At 41.0% G+C, this 21,952-nt stretch overlaps 1 protein-coding gene across 1 annotated transcript in view; it reads right to left on the bottom strand.

Annotated features, from left to right (window-relative positions):
• Nucleotides 1–21,952, bottom strand: part of LOC142088940 (protocadherin alpha-C1-like) — a 32,236-nt gene extending 10,284 nt beyond the window's left edge. Inside the window, exon 1 of the mRNA XM_075164815.1 lies at nucleotides 18,807–21,952. Coding sequence (XP_075020916.1) covers nucleotides 18,807–21,221 — 2,415 coding nt within the window. The 5' untranslated portion in view covers nucleotides 21,222–21,952. The remainder of the gene's footprint in view (nucleotides 1–18,806) is intronic.

The raw sequence follows: 21,952 nt of genomic DNA, 5'->3' as shown, positions 1-21,952 counted from the left end.
AAGTTTGTGGTTTTTTTTATGAGACCAGTATGCTGCTCCATAGCTTTCTATATTTCATGTGTCTGCACAGGAATGGCTGAGCAGGGAAAGTAGGGCAGGAAAATATTTTGTTTGTCTGCTAATTCTCAGCAGGCATTTCTGAGCTTAGAAGATTTTTTACCTCAAATCCTATTAAAAAAAAAATCCATCTAGCCAAACTGTGCTGTGCTTGGACTATTTTTAACCTATAACCACATATATGATGGGCAAAATGTTAATACTGCAGATTCTGCTGATATTATCTGACCTCAGAAGAAGTCCCATTGATTTTCTTACCCAGCAGAACCAGGAACAGCATTTGACCCTGACTTACATGCTCTGCCAATGATTTTGTTTTGTTTCTCTTCAGGGGAACAGTTGTTTCTCTTCAGGGTCCTGGTACACAGTGGGATCCCACTCCCTCCTTGCCCCCCTCCTTGTGCCCCCCAACTCTCTCCTACATAGAGGTGCAAAAGCTTGTTCTTTTTTCTCTCTTGACTTGTAATCTATGTTCCAGCCATTTTATGCCCTTTACTGTACTTCTACAATCTCAGTCGTATTTTCCCTTTAATAAGGTTATCAGAACAGCAAAGAGAATTGGATTCTAACCGTGCACTTACAAGTAGTGCCTGATAATGTGCCAAAAGATTGTCTGCCAATAACTCTATGCAAAAAAAAAAGCAACAATTTTGCTTTCTTACTTCTTGTGAATACTTTATCAATAGCTTGATTCATTACCCATAACTAATCCGAGTTTTTCCTTTCTGTAATCTATGGTGTTTTACTTGTTCCCATTTATTATCTTTCCTTCTACATGTAGAGATCTGCAAAAAAAAAATACTTAGATTAGTATGAAAGAATTATGGATATAAGTGTGTGCACATGTGAAAGCACACAAAGAAAATACAAAGTAATGATTAACAGGAAAAGTATGCATTAATGGCTACAGAGCACCCTATATGAGGAGTTAATCCAAATGAATGAAGAGGAACAAAATGACCTAAAATAAAGTGTCAAGAAGATGGAGAACTGGAGCCTTAAAATGCACAGCTGAGGAATACAAGAGAACTGTGAAATTAAAGAATTTTACCTGAGACTTATAAAGGGGTGAGACAAAATAATGACGTGAAAGATCCCAAACAGCACCCATTCCTAAAGGGAATCAATGGCAAGTCCCAGATCAGTCTATTGTCACCGATGAATGAGAACCTATAAGCCATGATAACCAGTGTCCCTTGTCTTCTGCATTGCACACAAGTGATGGTCACCAGTGACCATCAGGCACATGAGCTGATGCTTGTGAGTATGTGGGTATGGGTGAGAAAAATCTATAAGAGAATGAGTGAGAGTGGGAATCTTTAGAGATTTTGCAGAAGAAAATAACTTTTCCCTTCCACAAGGTCTTGCATTCGGTTCTGTTATACTAATTTCCTACATACCAATTCCAGATTCTTCTGTGTGAGACAGTATTTGTACACAAGGTCAGATCCTGAGAGGGTAAGGGTTCAGTCAGAAAGGATGAGACATAGAATAGCCAGAAGATGCTGTGAGGAACCAAGAAAAAACAAAACCAGGCAACACTATGTGTAGGGCCCAGAGAAGAACAAGCAACAATAACTTTTGCAACCTAGAGAGACTTTAAGAAAGGGTTGAGGGCACAGCCGTATTAACACTCTGCTCCAGGTCCGCTTCCCCACCTACATACAGACATCAGCACCAGCTCCTGCATCCTTCAAGTTTACCTCTGATTTACAGCCCATAAAAGCATCTGAGAGTACTTGGAAGGGGAAGCAAAGAAAAGGGGAGATATAATGTATGTGGTGGGGCAGATTATGACCAGAAGTCCAGACTGAGAAGCAACGGCTCTCATGCAGTAACAAGAAGGAGAAAAAAGTACCCTGGAGCTAAGTTAGGGCTTTTGAAAATAGGACAAGACAAAAGCGAGATGGTGACAGAAGCAGTTGATCATGCCATAAAAGCAGGAAGTCAGGAGAACTGGGTTCTGTTCACTGTTACATCAAGGGCTTCACGATTTTTGTCAAGTATCTTAATTGGTTCCTAAGACGTCAGCAATATCTGGGCTCAAATGGCCACCGCAAGGTTTAAAGCACTACTTACTATAAAGGATACTTATATATTCTCAAGGAAGAAGGTACATACACATATGTATAATTTATTATTTGTAATGGGCGCTGAAGGGAGAGAACTGTTTTGCTTTTTTTAAGTATACATTAAGCAACTCTGTTTTGAAACTTCTCTTCAGAATTCTTAAAACCTCAGTGACACGAAATATTTATGTTTCGAATTTAGTAAGAGTTCAATATTTCTTTCCTTGAGCACAAGAGTTCTTACTGAATAGGTCAGAGTGGTTGACCTAACACAATATTCTTTTAAAAGCTAGATTATTTCCAGTGTTTAGTGCTAGTTAGTACTATAGTATTAATGCAGCTTTACCTTATGCATTTTGCATGGATCATACACATGGCAAACTCATTCTTTGGTACTGAGGGAAACCCACATTGTAGTACTGGTTCCTGCAATGGCAGGTAATGGTTCTGTGATGCAGACGGTAGGGTATCCTGCCTGGTCCTCAGCTGCTCTTCCAGAAGGGCACCGATCTCCCACAGGTCATATCTGCCAACCTGGTATACTTCAAATGACACTAGAGTTCTAGCTTTTAACGACTCTGCTGAGCTCAGTGTATTTCTTCCATCCTTGAACAGAGAAACCACAGCAGGACATGTGAGACTCTGACTGATAAGCAGTGATGATGATATCAAATGTACCCACTGAAATCAATCCCCCCTCCTTGTACTAATCAAAACATTGTCCTCCACAACCAGGTAGACCTGCAATGTCTCAGTGTGATTCTTCTCATTTAATATTCTTTTTAAACTGCCATGTTTGGAGACAGATTTCAAGATTGAGCATTTGGAATGCAAACTATTACTGGCCACATGGTTAGGAAAAAACTAAAATAATATCCAGCAGCAGCACAGGTGTTCCTCCTGGGTTTCTTTATCACCTGAACAGTGGTTGAAGGCACAAAGTTTAGAGGCCTTCAAGTCCAGTCCACTGAGAAGGCGGCCGTATGTCCCTAAACCATTACCACAGTAATGGCATTTCTGTGGAAACAGAGCCAGTCTCCAGCCAACAAAATCAAGGTTTGTGAGATCAAAAAAGTCAGCCTGGTTCTGCGTCCTGGAACAGGAGACTGGGTCTGGTCCCTCTCTCCAGGTTTTATATATTTTAAATCAGAGTACAATCTGAAAACATTTCTGGGCGTCGGATCTCAGGAGAAGGTGAGGAAAGAGGGACAAGCACTGGGGAGGACAAAATGAAAGCAGAAAGAGCCAAAAAGAGGTTTGGAAAGACAGGGAGGCACAACCCAATCAGTATTCCTATCCTTTGGGTATTTAGTCCTGCAACCATGAACACCGTAGTTATCTTCTTGTTGCATATACACTGAAGCAACCTTGACATTCTGTTTTCACTAAAGAATTTCAGTTCTTTTTTAGTCCTTTGTTCAAGAATTCTGGCACATAAAACCACCCACAATGGGAACTCTGCCAGATGTTAATATTGCTGAGTTATTTTCTGGTTTTTATACTGCTGCAACACAACAGCCTTTACACTTTTCAGTCTTGCTAGAATCTCTCTAAAACAAAGCATCCTCACTCCACGTAAAAGTATGAAAAGAAAGAAGCTATTAGATTTCTGAGCTAGCAAACATTTTATCTATTATCTTCCATTGTGATACTTCTGTTTAATTACTATACTGTTGCATCATGCAATGACTTAGCTAAGCTCTGTTTATTTATTCTCATCTTTGATACTTCTGCTTTGTTCACTTCTCTATTCTTAGTTTCTTACACTCCTTTAATATGTTTTTAGTGATACTGTGAAACTAGTCCCCCACATGAAGCTTCATACAGCCTATTTGTTCAAGAAGTAATGTCACATTTTCTACTGATGAATTTCCACTATGTGGTAACTGACCCTCAAGACTTACAAGCCTCTAAAGCTTTGAGCCAAATTTCTTCCTAAGATAGATTAAAAAAAAACAACTGTCCTTGTCCAGCCAAAACACATGTCCAATCATTAGTAGACACAAATAGAGGACAATGGTGTAGTAAATATTCAGTTAATCTAATTAAGTATTCATTACACCACCGTCCTCCCTTTGTATATTCCTAAGGATTGGATTTTTGGTTAGCAATTGATCTAAAATTCAAGCACTCCACATATCCTTACCAATTAGAGTGACTGACCAGATTTGTTCTTATCACTATCTCCCTTATCATTTGTCCATCAGGTTTGTCTCTGTATGTTCTTGTTCATGGTTCCTTTGACCAGATACCTTTAAAGAAGCAGACACTCTCCTTCCATATACCCTTCCACATTTCACTTGAATCTTCCAGACTGTGTACTCCTTCCCGTATGACATGCCAGCCTTCCTCTATAGCAACTGCGTCTTTTATATTTCTTTTATATTGAACAAACCATACTTTTACTTTTTCTGTTGTGAACTTTCATAAGGATCTACTTTAGAAAAATCCTTCTGGATAGTTTCCACTCCAGTACAAGTCTCTGGAACTTAAAGTCAGTTCCTTATTTCTCTGTTCATTGTCATCATCTCTAGCTTCTCTAATAGTTTCCCATGTGACACTTGACACGTTATGTTCTTCACTGATGTCCAAATAAATGGCCCTTCTTCTAAAGTTTTACACACCACTCACACCACTGCAGTCAGACAATGAAATCTTCATAAAGTCTCCTTTCTTCCACTCCATAAGAAGACAATATATATAACAGCTCTCCAAATGCACATACTACTCTTGATTTGATGAAACTCTTAGCATAACTTGCTATTGGATTTGGATTCACATGTGTAAATTTTTTTTTTTGGTCACCTGTTCCACATCTTTCTTTCCCCCCTTCAGCAGTTTCTTTGTTACCATCTCCAAGTCACCTCCCAGCTTTCTCTCTTTCTCCTGTCAGTTCTCATCCAACTTCCCTGAAACGCATAATATTCACCAACACTTAGCTTATATTTGGTACTTCACTTTGGAACATCTCAAAGTACTTCACAAAGGAGCAGTCCGCATGACTGACATAAATTTACAATGGGAAAATGATTAACAATGGTAGAAGGACATGTCAAGACCATGCAGGAGAACCAAGAACAGATCCCATCTGTCTCCCACAACCCAGTTCAGGGCTCTGCTCATGGGATCACTTGGTCTCCTCCTGTGCAATGCATTTCTACAACTTCTGCACTGAAATGAGGGACCCTAACCTTCCCTGCACCCTGGTCCTGGACTGGGCATTGTTGGTTTTTTTGCTCCCAGTCTTCCTGTTCTCAGATCCAGCCCCAGCCCCAACTTTGGTCTGGGCCACAATCACACAACTGCAATTATAGGAAGGTCCTGCTAGCTCTTGGCTGAAGCAGGGCTCTATGCTGGCAGGACTCAGAGGGAGCTGAGCTTTCCAGCTCTTGCAAATATCTACCAAGTACAGTGAACAAGAATTTCTCAAAAGCTTGTAACTCAGCCAACCTTAGCAGATCTTAATGGCTATCAAACATGACACAAAGACCACTTCATAACAAATATCAAGTCCTTTTTCCAAAAATATACTTCAGCAAGACTTTTAAAGGAAAGATCAGATGCATTTTTATTATAGGCAAAAAGAATATTTTTCCCTACCCTCAGCCTGAGGAATGACCAAATCGTTCAGTCGAACTTGTCTAACAGGGAATCCCCAGTTCACACATATCACCACACTGAAAGACTAGAGGGTTTTATAATGAATAGCATCAGACCAGTTTTATAGTAAGCAGTGCTATGAACACAGCCTGAAACACTGAAAGGTCTTCATTCAATAGTGGACAGAACTGGAAATATAGAAGTCCATAGCTCCAAGATAACCAATTGCAATTGCTTTCATTAAACAAAAAAGAGTAATTTGAAAGTTGCTCACACTGCTGAATTTCCTTCCATCTGTTACTGAGGTGACAGAGTTCTCTTCAGATGGCACATTAACCTAGCCTTTGGTTTAAGCAAAATATCCCCCATATAAACAGTATAGGTTTGCTACTAGAAGCAAATTCAGTTTGAACACAAGATGCTGCTATATACAGTAATTACTACTGTCCAGTTTCTCTGTGTGAAAGTATTTTGAAAAACATTTATTCTGGAAGAATTAATATTACATTAAAAATGCACTATATTAAGTGACTCAACACTGTTTATAATAGTAACTAAAAAGTGTCATTCAGGCAGAACACTTTTATATATAAAATTCTCCCAGTTTTATTGGAAGCAAACCAGGCTTGAGCATTAGCAGCCGCCAAACACATACTTGGAACAGTCAAATTGTACAGCATCGTGGCTGATAAAAAGGATAATTCTGCTACCTCTGTGGAGGTGGCTGGAAGCCCTTGGTATAGAGAGATGAAATATATTATGAGATAATGTAATATACATTTGTTTGGGATTTTTAATGTGTTTTAAATGGCCACAAGTTATGGCGGTTTTCCAGAACGCACATGAAAAACGCTTATGCCAAGACTATGATTTATTTAGAGCCAATGTATTTTTTTTACAAATGAGAAAAAATATGGCAATGTTTTCAGGGAAAAAAAAACCACAACAAAACCATAGCTATTGTAACTCCATTCTTCTGCTACTTCTGTTCTAACATGACTACTATTCTACAGATCAGTTAGGAGGGAATAGGGACATTTAAACGTATCTTTGGCTTTTTCAATATTTTGGACTGCTATGAGATGGAATCCAAGACTCCCCAAAGTCCTCCAAGTCCAGAAGTAAGTGCTGTCTCATTAAACAAATGACCACCTCCCTTCTCCAATGGCAGAATAGCATCAAGGGTAGTCCTGAAAAATCTGCAAGCTGTCTAATCTTGAATACTAGATCCAGTGCAAAAGTTAAACTTCTCCATGAGTCTTACAATAGTGTAATCTCAGATAAGAATCCTCTGTGAGGGGGGGATAATAAGGCTGTGAAGTGAGGTGAAATATGCTTGCAGGTGCTCAAATGTTTCTTTCTTTCCCCCATGTATACTTCGTGCTTTTAACAATCTTGTGGTCAGTAGTACAATAAATGAATAAATTCTGATAAAATTAATTAGAATCTTGATTGCAAGTAGGTAAGTAAGCATTCAAAAGGGCATTACAAAGGAAATTTATGGATGGCATTATAATTTCGTATTTTAAAAGACAGATTTATGAATTATTCCAAAAACCCCCTTGCTATCTGGCAGAAGGGAAAAGGAATTAAAAACTCCTTATAGGACTTCAGTTTGGAAGGATTGGTGCAGTTGCCACCACCACAGATAGTTAGCTCTCACACTGATACCATGCAGGCATAGGTCTAGGTAAGTACAGGTTCATGTTGAAATATTAACAATGATTGCCAATAAACTGAATTTGACATGAAATCAGAATGATACTTAATCTAAGTGCACTAGGAAAAAAAACCCGCTTCTCTTTTGTTCTTTTATCTTACTGGTATTTCTAATCTGGCAGGTATCTCCACCCCATTAATTTGTCTGCCTCTTTAGCACTGCTTTCAACAGTTCACAAATGTCATCCAAGAGAAGCAAAAAACATTAACACACCGTATCCTTTCAAATCAGGCCACATGTAGATTAAATTATTCAGTGTGTATCATGTACGAAAAATGACATTTCCTTTAATCAACTTCGTGATGACATTCATCATTGCTTTCATTAAACAGTGAACCAGACAACAATGATGGTGTATAATCGCCTTCTATCAACTTTAGTTGGGTGCTGGAGTTACCGATAGGTTCAAGACAGAGTAACGGAACCTGTGAATTTCGCATCAGAAAGAGCAGAAATTTGAAAGGTAGAGTTGGATTTGAGCTACAGAGTCTTATATAGTACACCACAAACTAATAGCTGCAGTAAAGCCATTTCCACAGCCTCCCACTGACTCAGGATACTATACCATGGAGCATCCCTCCTCTCCCCTGTTTACAGTTACCCTAGAACCTGTGTGCACATGACCAACAGCAGTTTCAACTCTGTCACCAGGCTCATCATTTATATAGTGTTCTTTTACCTAAGGAACTCTTATTTTATAAGGGGAGAGAGAAAGAAGAAAATTAAAATCTTCTCAATTATATCTCAGTTATATAAAGCTGAGGATAAAGGTAAGATCTAAGCTTCCTGTGGGAGCTGAATTATTAGCATAAATGCTTTCTAGAAAAGGAAAATAGTTATTCTATTGCAGAAGAAGATTCTTTCAGAAGAGAACTCAAGATTGCAGTCAAAAGTAATTTTGACTGGTTTAGATACCAAAACTTTCCCCAAAGCTTGGTATGTGTGGTTTTGATGTCATGCTTCTGTGGCAAAGCAGAGAGTCCTAAACTTGTGTTACTTGAGTACAATCATCACTGTAGGTGCAGCTGGAGACAGCCGGGTATAACCCAGCGTTAGGATCCACGACAGGGGATGCCACCAGCTGTGCATCTGACAGGGAAGGAATTCAGATGTTTTGGCACGATTTTCGTATCTTTCATAGTGGGATTTGAGAGCATCTATTGGGAAATGTACAGTAATTTCAGACCCCCTGTAAACACCCCAGCACAGCTTTTGAAAATGGAATAAAGCATCATTTTTTGAAAGGCAATAACAACTTTTAAATGTTTACATTTTGCCACATTTCAAAGAATCACAGAAAAAATTTAGGTTGGAAAGGACCTCAGGAGGTCTCTACTTCAACCTGCTACTCAAAGGGAGGAGGTCTAACCTGACAGGTAGATTAGGTTGCTCGGGACCTTTGTCCAGTCAAGCTTTGAGTATTTCCAAGGATGGAGATTCCAACACCTCTCTGGGTCCTATCCCTGGGTTGCAACACTCTCACAAGGACGAATTTCTTCCTCCCTCATGTCCAGCAAGATTTTCCCTTGCTGCAATCTGTAACCATTTCCTCCCTTTCCATCACTGCAATGCCCATTAGGTAGTGGAAAACTACTGTCAATTCCCGCCTTATGTTTTTGGTGGGGTTTTTTTGTTGGTTTGTGTGTGTGTGTGTGTGTTTTTTGTGGCAGTGGGTGTGTGTGTTACTTTTTGTTTGTTGGGTTTTTTTTCTCCCCAATCAAGTTTAACTCCAATATTGGCTGTTTTCCAAGTTTTCCAACAACCTAAATTACCTCCATTAAAGAACACTGGCCCCATATCCTAGATGATAATACAAATAATACAAAAGAGAACCACTTGGTGATGAACTATTAATTCATACAATGGGGACTTACAGTTCCAGGGCTCAATAGTTCAATTCAGATTTTATCCAAAAACATCTGGGTCCCCTTTAAGCAGCTTGAGTGAAGAAAAGTTTTTTCATGAGACATAACATTGTAACAGTAAAGGGCCTCACCAGATTAAGAGCTCCATAATATTCTTCAGTGCGGATTTGTATTCTACAGCTATGTTCTGACCGTGATCAAACTGGCATCTTTCCATGTTCTGCATTAGTTCAGGTTAATTTTTCTTGTAGTTTTTCAAATAAGGTGAGATGCATTAAAGAGATTGAATGCCTTGTAGAGAAACGTGATGTTGTAAAAGAGAAGACAGGAACTCGCTAATTCTAATCCCTAGACAAATATATAATAAAATTAAAACAAAGATGAAAGTGCAAATAGCAGTCCTAAACCAACAACCCAAAATCCTTTGAAGGTATTCCAGCTGGCAACTCAGATTAGACAAGTCATTTACTAGAGTGATTTTACTTCACCAGCCCAAAAAAGGTGAGAGAAGGTGGCCGTTGTATTTCCTCTGACTGGAAGGAAGAGATCACTTTTTCCAACAGATTTCCCTCTTGCCAATACTGTATTGAAAACAAATAGCTTTAGAGTTCTATTATCTTTAGGGTATTCATGATTGCCCAACCAAAAAAAAAAAAACCCCAACAAAAAAAACCCACAACAACAACAAAAAAGCCAAACAAGTGAAGGATTCACTTCAAAGAATATATACAGACAACAGAATTGATATAGGCCATGCTCCATGAGACTAGGATTCTACAAAGAAAACTGAGTCAACAGAAGGAAATATGTTTACAACATCACATTTTAATGATTCCTGAAATATTACAAATTTTCTTACGATGTAAACCTATTGGAGATAAACAGCAGGCTGACATATAGAGCGGAATTAGGATTATTTGAATAAATTTGCCTAGACTTTCTTTTTCCTTTTCGGGGGGCTGAGGGTGTACGGGAAGAATGGGTAATGCAAGCAAATGGGATTCTGGCTACAAATCTGAAAACCTTAAAAGAAAAAAAAAAAACACCAAAACACCTCAGCCTGCACTGTTGCAGGGGTCATTGGGTTTACAATATAAAATATTAAGTCAGTCCTGTTTCAGCACGTTTAGCATTCTTGTGCTCTTTGGAAGATCCATGGTCTTCCACAACATTTGGTCACTGAACATTCAACTCATCAGTTACCCTGAGTAGTGCTTTTATTGGCGTTTATCAGTATTCGTAAATTTCCCATTTTCTACTAAACAAAACTCCTCAAATTCTGCAGTTCTTTTGGGCCTAACCAAGTGCCAGATGTTTTTAGTTCTTGGTATCTTTGGTATCTTAAGACAAGTGAAAATGAAAAACACAGAAAAGGTATCCCTGAGCAAACACGTAATTAAGGATTTGCAGGTTTTTTTGCTTTTCTGTCCAAAAAAGATTCCCCAAAGTACATACAAACAAAAATTGACTCTTACCAAAGTCTAGGGAGTGTGATGTTTCAGACAGAAATTCGTTGGCACCAGAGATCCTATGGATACTCTGTAAGAGTACCCAGTTGCTAAAAACTTCTGCTACATTAACCCATTCCCCTTCCCTCCCCCAATCTCCACTGCACTCCTTTTGACTGAGCAATAAATGTCCAGGAACACTGCCTTTTATAGACCAGCACACTTGGTCCATATTGTAGGCACAAACATGAAACCCAACAGTTTTGCTAAATCCCGTAACTCAATTATGATAAACCAAAGGCTTAAACTGGTTAAGTCTAAAAAAAAAAAAATCTGTGCAATTTCTCTGTGCAATCCTCAAGCATTTACTCACACTTTAGCAACATCTATCTCACATTTGTAGCTCAGCACCACCCTCTCCCCCAGGAGCTGCCCAAAAGTATTTTATCCGATGGAAACCTACTAGAGGATATACTTCGCATCCCAGAAGTCGCACCTTTTCTCCATCGTCATCACACAGCTCTGTAAGGTGGGGAACACCCAGCACACTCCTCCATTAAGGACAACACAGAATCACAGACTGTTTGAGGTTGGAAGGGACATCTGGAGGTCATCTTATCCAATCCCACTGCTCAAGCAGGGCCAAATAAAGCAGGTTGTCTGGGACCATGTCCAGATGGCTTTTGAATATCTCCAAGGACGGAGACTCCACAACCTCCCTGTCACAACAGGGCAATCTGTGCCAGTGCTCAGCATCCTCATGGTAAAAAAAAAAAAAAAATATTAAAAAATATATCCTTATGCTTAGACAGAACCTCCTGTGTTACTCTGCGCCCCTTGCCTCTTTTCCTCTCACTAGGCACACTGAAAGGAGCCTGGCTCTGTCTTCTTTACACTCTCCCTTCAGATATTTACATACATTAATGAGATCCCCCCCCCGAAGCCGCTTCTTCTCTGGGCTAAAGAGTCCCAACTCTCTCAGCCTTTCCTCATATGAGAGGTGCTCCAGTCCCTTAGTTATCTTTCACTGGACTCTCTCCAGTAGCTCCATATCTCTCTTGCACTGGAGACACTTGTGGAGTCTTACAAAGTTAGAAGACTGAAATCAGGCTTATATCAAAATGTCTTCATGTCTTAATACTATAGGTCTGATCACAACCCTGTGAATTTAATACCATGCAATGAAAACTGCTTTAACCATAAAGATATTGCGCCAATCTCCATATAACTATTGGCTAGAAACCAGAGCCTAATAGCTATCTAAAATACATTCCCAAGACACGTAGGAAACAGCTATGTAGTTCAAAAGATGAAGAGCCCATTCAGCTGTAAAACTTCCTTGCTCGGCTTCTGCACCCTACAAAGGAATTGGAAAAGGATGAGGAACAGCACAGAACTTTTTGGAACCAACAGCCTCAGATTTCATGAATGAACATCATAAGCTTTGATTTTGCAGACCAATTGTGCAAAGTTGTTTGACTTTGAGAAGGCAGCTTTTGCAGAACAAGAAAGAAATTAAAAGCCACTAAATGTGGGGTCAAGGAGGAAAGACCCATCAGGCTGTGACAAGCCTAGGGGGAGATGGAAGAAATAACAGATCAAAATATAAAATCATTCCTTTGGAGAAGAAAGAATCCAAAGAACAAAAATGTGTTCGTTTTCCTTAGAGAGGCTCAAAAACTAGAAAGTAGAAACCTTTTCTTTATTTCTTAATGTACCTTCTTTCTCCGATATTTAATTTCCACTTGCCATATTTGTCAAATTTCCTTTTACTCTCCAAACGCCTCTGATAGCATCAAATCTTTGAGCTATTGCCCTGCCCTTTTCTTTGCCTTATAAATCTCAACTAAATATCTTAACTCCCATGTGCCTGCTTGCCTCCCGTTTCAGTTCTGGTGTTGGATTTTGTTGCTATTCTTTTGATTAATTATGACTTCAAACAGTCCTCCACAAGTCATACTCTTAGCAGAATTCCTTCCGTTACATTGAAACAAGCTAACTGTAATCCCAAAAATACATAGCACGAGTACTGTTATATTGGGCCACACTAAAAGCCCAGCAGCCTCTCTCCAACAGGATACAGACGATGCGCAGGCCAATAGAACAAAACCATGCCATGTGTGGACCAATCATCCACTTAAGACACCATCCCATCTTATGATATTAAATCTATATTTTCCTCTATTTTTAATAGCTTGAGTGTGATGTTGACTATGTGACAAATTACTCTGAAGGAATGGAAATTGCTATCACCAAGGCAGAATTAAAATGCAGCATCCTTCAGCATCCTCAAATCCCCACTATCTGATTTCCATCACAGATTTCTAAAAGAACTGACAAATAAAAGTGTAGGATTGAGAAGGGTTTGTTTTGGTTTGGGGTTTTTGGAAGAGAAACCTGTCAAGTCTGTAGTAGAATGATCAGATTGGAGAAAAGCAACTGCAGTGCCAGTAATTTGTGTGACCACAACCCCACTGGACTGCCTGTTTGGATAAAATCTGGGAGGAAGGAATGAACGACAAATGAAGGTACACTGAAAAGGAAGGAAAATTCTCATAGATTTATCAAACACAACTATTTGCTAGACTGGTCTTCAATTCTCTTGAATGAAAACAGAAAATTAAATTCATCTCATCTATTCTGATTTCAGTAAAACATTCAATACAGCGCTTCACTGAAAAGTTTAACAATGGCACAAGAAGCTGGGCTATTCTAACAACAATTGAGGAAGACAACGATATGGCATCATTCACTGCAGGAACAACTTGACACCTGTCACAGAAAGGGATGACATCTAATAACCCAAAGTGCAGACTCCCATAAGGTACTACTTATATCAACTAGTTTCAATCATTTAAAAGTTGTGCATCTAGTCTCAGCACTATGTCTAGACTATGTCTAAACTTATTTTTAAGAAACAGGATGAGTTGCTCTCAGCAGGTGGCTATGACTTTTTAACATCTAAGGTTCAAACATCAAGCATTTAGATAGATGAAGTTAGGCAGAAGAACCACCATCTTGGGAACCAACCTTCCCCCATTCACCTCTACCCCAAAGAAGTTCTGCGATAATACTTACATGACTGATCAATCAACATATTACAACTATGGAGAAGGTAACTGACATCCCAAGATGTATCAGGTGATGTATTCCCTATTCCCTGGACAGGGAAGTATTCCTATCACTGTGTAGGAAGCCCTTTGTCTGAAATATTATATATAATTCTGGTCACATATTTGCAATAAATATATATCCACAAAGGAAGAAGAGATGGAGAGAATGGATATTAGCATGATCAGACAAGTGCAGAGGTGACCTCAGAAAAAAGACTGAAAGAGGTTGATTTGTTTAGCTTAGTCAAACAAAGCCTAAGAAAAGATGTGGTTGCTCTCTAAACTATGAAGAAAGCAAGAGGGAAAAGAACTACTTATACTAAAAGGACATTGCTGGCACAAGAACAAATGTCTACAAATTCACAGCAAGTAACTGTTGACAGGATATCAAAAAAGGGTTTTAAAGCCTTAGAGGAATAACTTTCCAATAGGAATAATGGGCACAACATAGTGAATTTTGCAATTAAAATTAGTATTTTTACAATTAAAATTTAGATCTTTGGATTTGAAGATTTAAGATTAAATGGTGGCTGATACAGGAAAGGACTGGCCTTGATCCAAATTGTGTTTTCTTGTTCTATGCTTTCATACAAGAATTACTACTCACATCTACCCTCCCTCCAGGTCACCATTCAGTCTCATCCTTCCCCGCCCATCCTTGCCTTATGCATCTCCAAATACAGTCACATTACTCTCCCCATCCCCTCAAGCCCTTTGTCTCAAGCTACTCCTTCTGTCACTCTCCCTTTCACTACCTTTAAAAATAATACTCCAAGGCAGACATCAGACAAGCAAAGTTTCAGCCTAGGCTTTTGTAGCCTTTCCTGGACACAGTGTTCTTTTGTTGAACATTGGAGCTACATCCTTCTTTGCAAAAGGTAGTTGGAGTGGTCAGAAAGAGGGAAATCTGCATCAGTTTTCCTCACTGAATTTTCTTTGATCATTACTCTTTCTAGGATTTTCTTGGCCTGACCCCAAGAGTAATTTCTGTAGCCAAGAAATCTGCCTACATAACTGAATTCTTATGATTAGGGCATAAGGCTGCTGGTTCTGGGCAGGTTGTTAGCACAGACAGAAAAAATTGGAAAGGTGCTTCACAGTTACGTTTGGCTATGTTACGGGGGATGCTCCCATCAGAACAAGATGCAGGAAGGGCTTGCTCACATGGCTCGTCTTTACTTGTGCGCGTAAGCCGCTGATGCTTAGCCTGCAGCAGTTCAGCCTAGATTGCATGCCACTGTCTCAATATAAGTGCACCCATTTTTGTCACTGGAAATGCATGCCATGTTGCGTAAAATGATTCCACTCCTATGACAGTTTAGCAAGAAATAGTCTCCATTGTTAGGTTTGTGTCTATTTTTGGATGTAACCTAAATATTGAATGTCAAATCACAGAGAGGTCACTGCATTCAGAATGTAGAAATATCTTGCAGGCCTTTTGTGTAGCAGAATGGACAACACAAGCAAAGAACTGTAACAATCCACGGTCACATCATGATCCCCGAAATACTCAGTGAACTACTGCTTGCTTTAGTAATCCCACTAGTGCCTTTGTCTCTAACACAGCACAGTAGCACAGCAGTGTAACATTCTTTTCACTTAGCTGTCACTTATGCAACATTGCAGAAAGACACAGCAAAATACAACAATTACAGTTTGCTATGCTGCTACTGTGGCCATACATAGTTCCATTTTTAGCTCTAACCTAAACAGAAGATGTAAAAGCACAAAAGGGTCTTGTGCGTCTGCATATGTAAAAATTATTCAAGCCTATCAAGCATATCAAGACTAAGAATAAAGAAGTTAACCTAAATTTTGCAAATACATTTAACTTCTGGAATTTCAATTAAATTTTCATATATGTAGCCTTTTTTTCTATCTTCCACATACTAAAAACGGTACACACACACACACCCAATTAAAAAAAAAAAAATCAAGGACATTTAAGTTCTGCTAAAACTACAATTTTGGAGTCGTTTCCAGTGCATTGAATTATAAGTATGCTCCCAGTACCTTTTAAATATCTGAAGTTTTCTTTCTGTCACATTCATATTCTTAGGGAGCAATACAATGATCCCTCCTCAGAAGTTCAAAGGGTCATATATGTTTATATTTTTAACTCCAAATGGGTCAGTCTGAAAGCACTTAAAGACAACTCCAAACTTAAATTTTATTTTTTACTGAAATTTCTATTGGTAAACACTGAAAGATTACAATCCTCTCATTTTAATATAAAAGAAGTAAAAATATTCCTCACTAGTAAGGTGACTGTGATCTTTCTGCATAGAAATTATATTCAAGTCCACAGGGATTTGGACTAAGGAATAGTTTTCAAGAATGACTGGCAGTTCTCTTTCCCACCTCAGATGACTGGAAACTATTTTCCAACCATCTCTTTGACATAATTATACTTCATCTTAAATCTCAGTGAATCTAAAGCATGTACAGAAAAGAAAAGTACAGAAACTGCAACTTCTGCCCACTCCTGATTATTTGAATATGAATGCCATTTAAATAACTTGCAAATTTTGCAAGAAATATATAAATTGTACATCTACATATATATGTGTGTATATATATGTAGTTGATTCTCCAGTATACTAGCCACTGGAATCATCAGCACTAATTCATTAACAACTGACATCCCTTTGTTTCTAAGGTTGATAAGTTTTCACAATCTCTGCCTCTGCTCCCCTACTCAGCTCAATTAATGCATAGTCTTTGGATTTTCCACATAGGTCAAATCTACGGTTACCCATTTCTGCGTATTAGGAGCTAAGAAAATAAAATCACCAAAGGTGACATCTCGGATTTATTTTGCCCACTATCAAAAGCTGCTAAAAAGGTGTCTCATATTTCAAATTTTAAAATTCATGTAAATGACTGAAATACAGTGAGATGTAATGAGACACATTTTGTTTCTTCTCATTAGAGAGATCAGGGATACTTTTGCATTTTGACTATTATTCAGTCCGTTAATGCATTGATAACCTGAGTTTCAAGATCTTGCTCAATAGGAACACAGAAATTAGTTGTGCCGGGTTTTTTTATATCACCTTTGTTACAGAAGTTTTGCAATTATGAACTACTCTCCAGCCAAGGATACGCCCCCAAGACACTATCATGGTTCTTGCAGACACTTTCCAAGTTAAGAGCTTGCCAAAAAGGTTTTTAACTCCCTATTACAAAGATTCTAACTCAGCCTTTTTTTCCAGATCCTCAAAATAATCAATGATATTCCCAAAGTACACCAGTGCATTAGGTACAAATTCTTCTTTACATACTGCCACTGCTATTTTCCTGGACACTACAGTTTCTTACTGAAAGACACTGACACTTCTGCTTTTGCAAGATTTATTCCAACCCCCCCTTTGCATAGTGACAGACCCATGACATGTGCAACCCTCTGCCACTACAGAGAACAGAACTTAAAAGTGATTATGACTTTGATTAAATACTAGGTAAACCATCATGAGTAAATCAAATAAATAACAAATATTTGAGATAAGATCTTTCCTTGCCAGTAAGATTTATGTGGAAAAGACGTTCAGAAAAGAGTGAGAGGGGAAAAAAACCCACAACCCACAAACCAACTTCACCTTGCCAACAGATAGATAAGAGAAGGCATGATAAACTAATTGCATAGTTAAGAGCAAATCAGGAATCTTTTCTAGAACAAGGGAAAACTTACTAAAAATCACTACTTGAAAATTCAAGAGTTATAAAAGGAAGTGCTATATAGCTGAATATGTATTTGATTATCCAAAGAAGTTGCCGAAGCTACCCTTACATCAAGGTTCAAAAAGGGGCTGGCCATTTACATGTATTTAAAGGTACAATAATGATTTCAAAAATGTAAATAAACATAACGGTTACAGACTTAGGACAACCTCTAATAACTGTAAATTAGGATAAAGACAATTGCAGGAAGCAGATTATACCATGTCTGTCTAACACGGGTTCTTACATTTGCCTTAGAAACATCTGGAATAGCTCTTACCACAGAGTACTGGCCTGGACAGAGCCAACAGTGGTTAGTTACCTTTACGCACACTAAGGAAATTTGACAGTCTGCAGGCAAAACATCTCAAAACTTCACAAAAATGTGAAGATGACTCACAGCACCTATTAAAAATACAACCAGTGTTATTTTGCATATAAGAAAACTGAATCTTGGACAAGTGACACAGCAACACCCAGCAGATCGGATCTGCAGACATATCCTACCTTGTAGCCCTAAACTGTGATCAAAGTAAGATATTTTCTCCTGCAAAGTCACCCATCACACTACTGAGAAGAAACCAGCTTGGTCAGAGGCTCAGAAGAGAATTATTTTAGATTCACAAAACCTCTGGATTGCTTGGAAAGAGAGATGCGCACTACAAATTACATTTCCTAAAGAGGAGCTGGATATTGAATTCCTGCTACTCCACCATAGGCTTACCCTGGGCGAACCAGCATCTTGGCTCAGCAAACTTCTCACCCCTCAATGAAAAAATCTCAGGAACTGGGGGAGGGGGAAATAAAAAATAATTAAAAAAAAAAATCACAGGCTCCATACAATATAGATAAGAATTACCCATGGATTAGAAACTTGCATGGACTCTTATCATGCCCCTACTTAGTTATCTGAAGACAATGGCTCAGCTGGCAAGGTATTTAGTTCTCACATCTTCTTTACCTTCAGTTACATCTGAAGGTCCTAAATGTTTGTGGGAAAAAAATCTCTTCTATCATCCCATGACCATATTTCACCAAAAGAGATCTTGGGTTTAGGAAAGATATAAAAGGAACTGAAGTTTCCTCCAGGAGCCATGAAAAATGCCTGCTCTCCTGCAAACACCCTCAGTACCTTCTTTTGCACTGACAGCAACCCAGTGTAGACGCAAAGCCATGTGCCTGGGAGAAAAAAAGTGAAAGGAAGTAGTACTTACCACGAGGACAGCACTCAACCGATCACTTTGGACCTGCTGCACTTGGATGCAGGGTCCTGGCACTTTTAACCTTGAGCCGCTGGGAATGTTCCCAGGATCGCTGTTCGGGATGCTGCTGTTACTATGCCCAAGACCTACAGATGCCCTATACAAGTAGGTATGAGTCAGTTTACCCACACCAGTGACCTCCAGCATGTCCGGTGGGAGGTGGGAGCTGGGAAGCATGTGCACGCTATAGCAATACTTTTCATATTCATCAGCTGGGCAGCAGCAGCTGCTGCAGCAACAAGTCCGGCAGCGGCACAGCCGCACAATGGCAAGAAAGAGGAGGAATGCCGCAAAGATGCAGGAGACACAGGCAAGGGAAATGATCAAGTAGATGTTTGTAGCGTTGAGCAGGGGTGGTGGCTCCCCACTGTCATCAAAGTCTGGCAGTGCCTGAGGCAGGGTGTCAGCCAGCAGGATGCCCACTGTCACAGTAGAGGAGAGCGGCGGATCCCCGTGGTCCCGCACCACCACAACCACCTTGTGCTTGAGGAAGTCAGTGGAGCGCATGGAGCGCGTGGTGCGCAGCTCGCCGGAGTGCGGTGCCAAGTGGAACAGGGTGGAGTCAGAGGAATGGGCAAGGTGATAGGAGAGCCAGGCATTCTGCGCATTGTCCTCATCATCCGCCACTACTTTGGTCACCAGGTAGTCCTCATCAGCCAGGCGGGGCACAACTTCCACAGCTACTGAGCCATTCTGGCTGGTGGGGTACAGGATGGCTGGGGCATTGTCATTCTGGTCTGAGATGTAAACATTCACAGTTATGGCAGCACTCAAGGCTGGTGACCCATTGTCCTTGGCTTCCACTTGGAAATAGAAGCTCCTAAGCTGCTCAAAGTCAAAGGCACGTTTTGCATAGATGCTCCCGTTGGCCAAGCTCACAGACAAAAGACTGGCCAGGGCACTGCCTGCAACTGTGGCATTCCTGAGCACATAAGAGACCCGTCCGTTCTCCCCCATATCAGGGTCAGATGCTGAGACCTGGTAGAGAAAAGCACCAAGTGGATTGTTCTCCTCCACAAACACATCAAATGTGTCAGCACTGAAGACAGGGGGGTTATCATTCACATCAGAAATCTGCACCCAGAGGGTCTTCTGAGTGGTGATAGGTGGAGAGCCCAAGTCTGTGGCAGTAACGGTGATGTTGTACCCACTGATCAGCTCTCGGTCCAGAAGCCCATTGGTGACCAGGCTATAGTAGCTTTCAAGGGAAGGCTTTAACTGGAAAGGAAGATTGTCAGGGATCTGACAGGTTACTTTCCCGTTCTCCCCAGGGTCCTTATCCATAATACTCAGCAGAGCTATCACTGTGCCAGGAGCAGCATCCTCAGGAATGGGACTGGAAAGGGATGTAATTGTTATCTCTGGGCCATGATTGTTCACATCAGTGATTTCCACCAGCAGCTTAGCTGTGCTGGACAGGCCAAATGCCCCGTTATCCCTTGCCTCAATAAGCATCTCGAGGAGAGGTCTCTGAACAGCTAAAACGCCATTGACTGTCACCTCCCCAGTGTGCGGATGAATTAAGAACATTCGCTGTAGATCAGCAGAAGTAGTATTGCTAAATGAATACCTGACCTCTCCATTTGGACCTTCATCCAAGTCCGTGGCATGTACTTGCACCACCAAAGTGCCACTGGGGGAATTTTCCAAGATACTCGCCCTGTAGACTGAGTGCTCAAATTGTGGTGCATTGTCATTGGTATCCAGCACAGTCACAATGACCGGGACATCACCGGACTTTGGAGGATCCCCACCATCTTTGGCTGTAAGGACAAGTCTGTGAGTGGCTTGCTGCTCCCTGTCTAAGGCTTTCTTCAGCACCAATTCAGGATATTTACTCCCATCCCCACGTGTCTGCATTTCCAAATGGAAATGTTCATCAGAGTTCAGAGTATAATTCTGGACACTGTTGGTACCTTCATCAAGATCTTGGGCATTGGGGAGTGTAAACCGTGCCCCAGGTGACAGGAACTCAGGCACGTTTATGTGATATTCACTTAAGGGAAAGCTGGGGGAATTGTCATTTATGTCCAAGACTTTAAATTCCATCCTATAAAGCTCTAGAGGGTTTTCTAACACGAGTTCATAATTCAGAAGACAGGCAGACTTTAATTCACAGAGCTGCTCTCTGTCTATGGGCTCGTTAACAGACAAAGCCCCCGTGCTTGCATTTATATTAAAATATTGCTTACTTGAACCGGTGATCATGCGAAATTTCCGAGCTGAAAGTGTAGCTGCATCTATTCCTAAATCCTTCGCTATGTTCCCAACAGATGCTCCACGCTCCGTTTCCTCGGCAATGGAGTACACTACTTGCCCGTTCGCGGTGCAGCAAATAAGGCAGAAGACCATCAAATAGACCCGCATTCTTCTTCCCCTGGGTCAGCTCCCCGCAGACCGGCTCAGCAGGAACATAATCCAGAATTTCAGCAAACCCCCTGAAGTTCCCAGCGCGAAGTGAACGGGCGCCAGGGCGCACCGGCGGCAAGGCGAGAAGTGCGCGGGAGGCGCCCCGGCTCCGCGGCGGCTCTCCCCCCCGCCCCGGGCCGCCGGCTGCCGTGCGGGGAGAGGCGGCAGCTCCGCTGCGCTGCGCTGCGCCCGCCGCCGCTCGCTGTGACCGGCGCGGCGGGACCCCGCGCGTCTCTTACCCGCGCGCGGCGGCGGCAGCGCCACCCAGAGGCCGCGGTGACACCTGCGCGGGCGGGGGAGGGGGCTGCGCTGCCCCCGCCGCTGCCACCTCGCCGGCCGGCGGCTTCTTCCACCAACAACCCCCCTCCTCGTCTTTTTTTTTTTTTTTTTTAACGCCCGACGGAGATCCGGGCGGGCTCCGGGCCCCCGAGTCCGCGGCATTGATGCGTTTCCCTGAAGGAGAGATGCAGAGCAGACCCCCCCTCCCTCCCTCCCTCCGCTCCTTGCAGGAGAGGCAGCGAGAGGATGCGCTGTCGCACGCTGTCAGAGTACCGCGGTGGAAGAGAAACGCGTATGAGAAGTGACAGGCATCAGCCAAACCTGGGTCAGCACAGTTCAGGCAGAGCACAACATTTCCCAGAGGCGTTTTAAGAGCACAATTAAAGAAAGCAGCCGACTCTAAGCCTGTT

This window comes from Calonectris borealis, chromosome 15 (assembly GCF_964195595.1).
Source record: "Calonectris borealis chromosome 15, bCalBor7.hap1.2, whole genome shotgun sequence".
Classification (NCBI taxonomy): Eukaryota; Metazoa; Chordata; class Aves; order Procellariiformes; family Procellariidae; genus Calonectris; species Calonectris borealis.
Note: the sequence above shows the minus strand (reverse complement) of the source record. Positions and strands in the feature narration are given on the sequence as shown.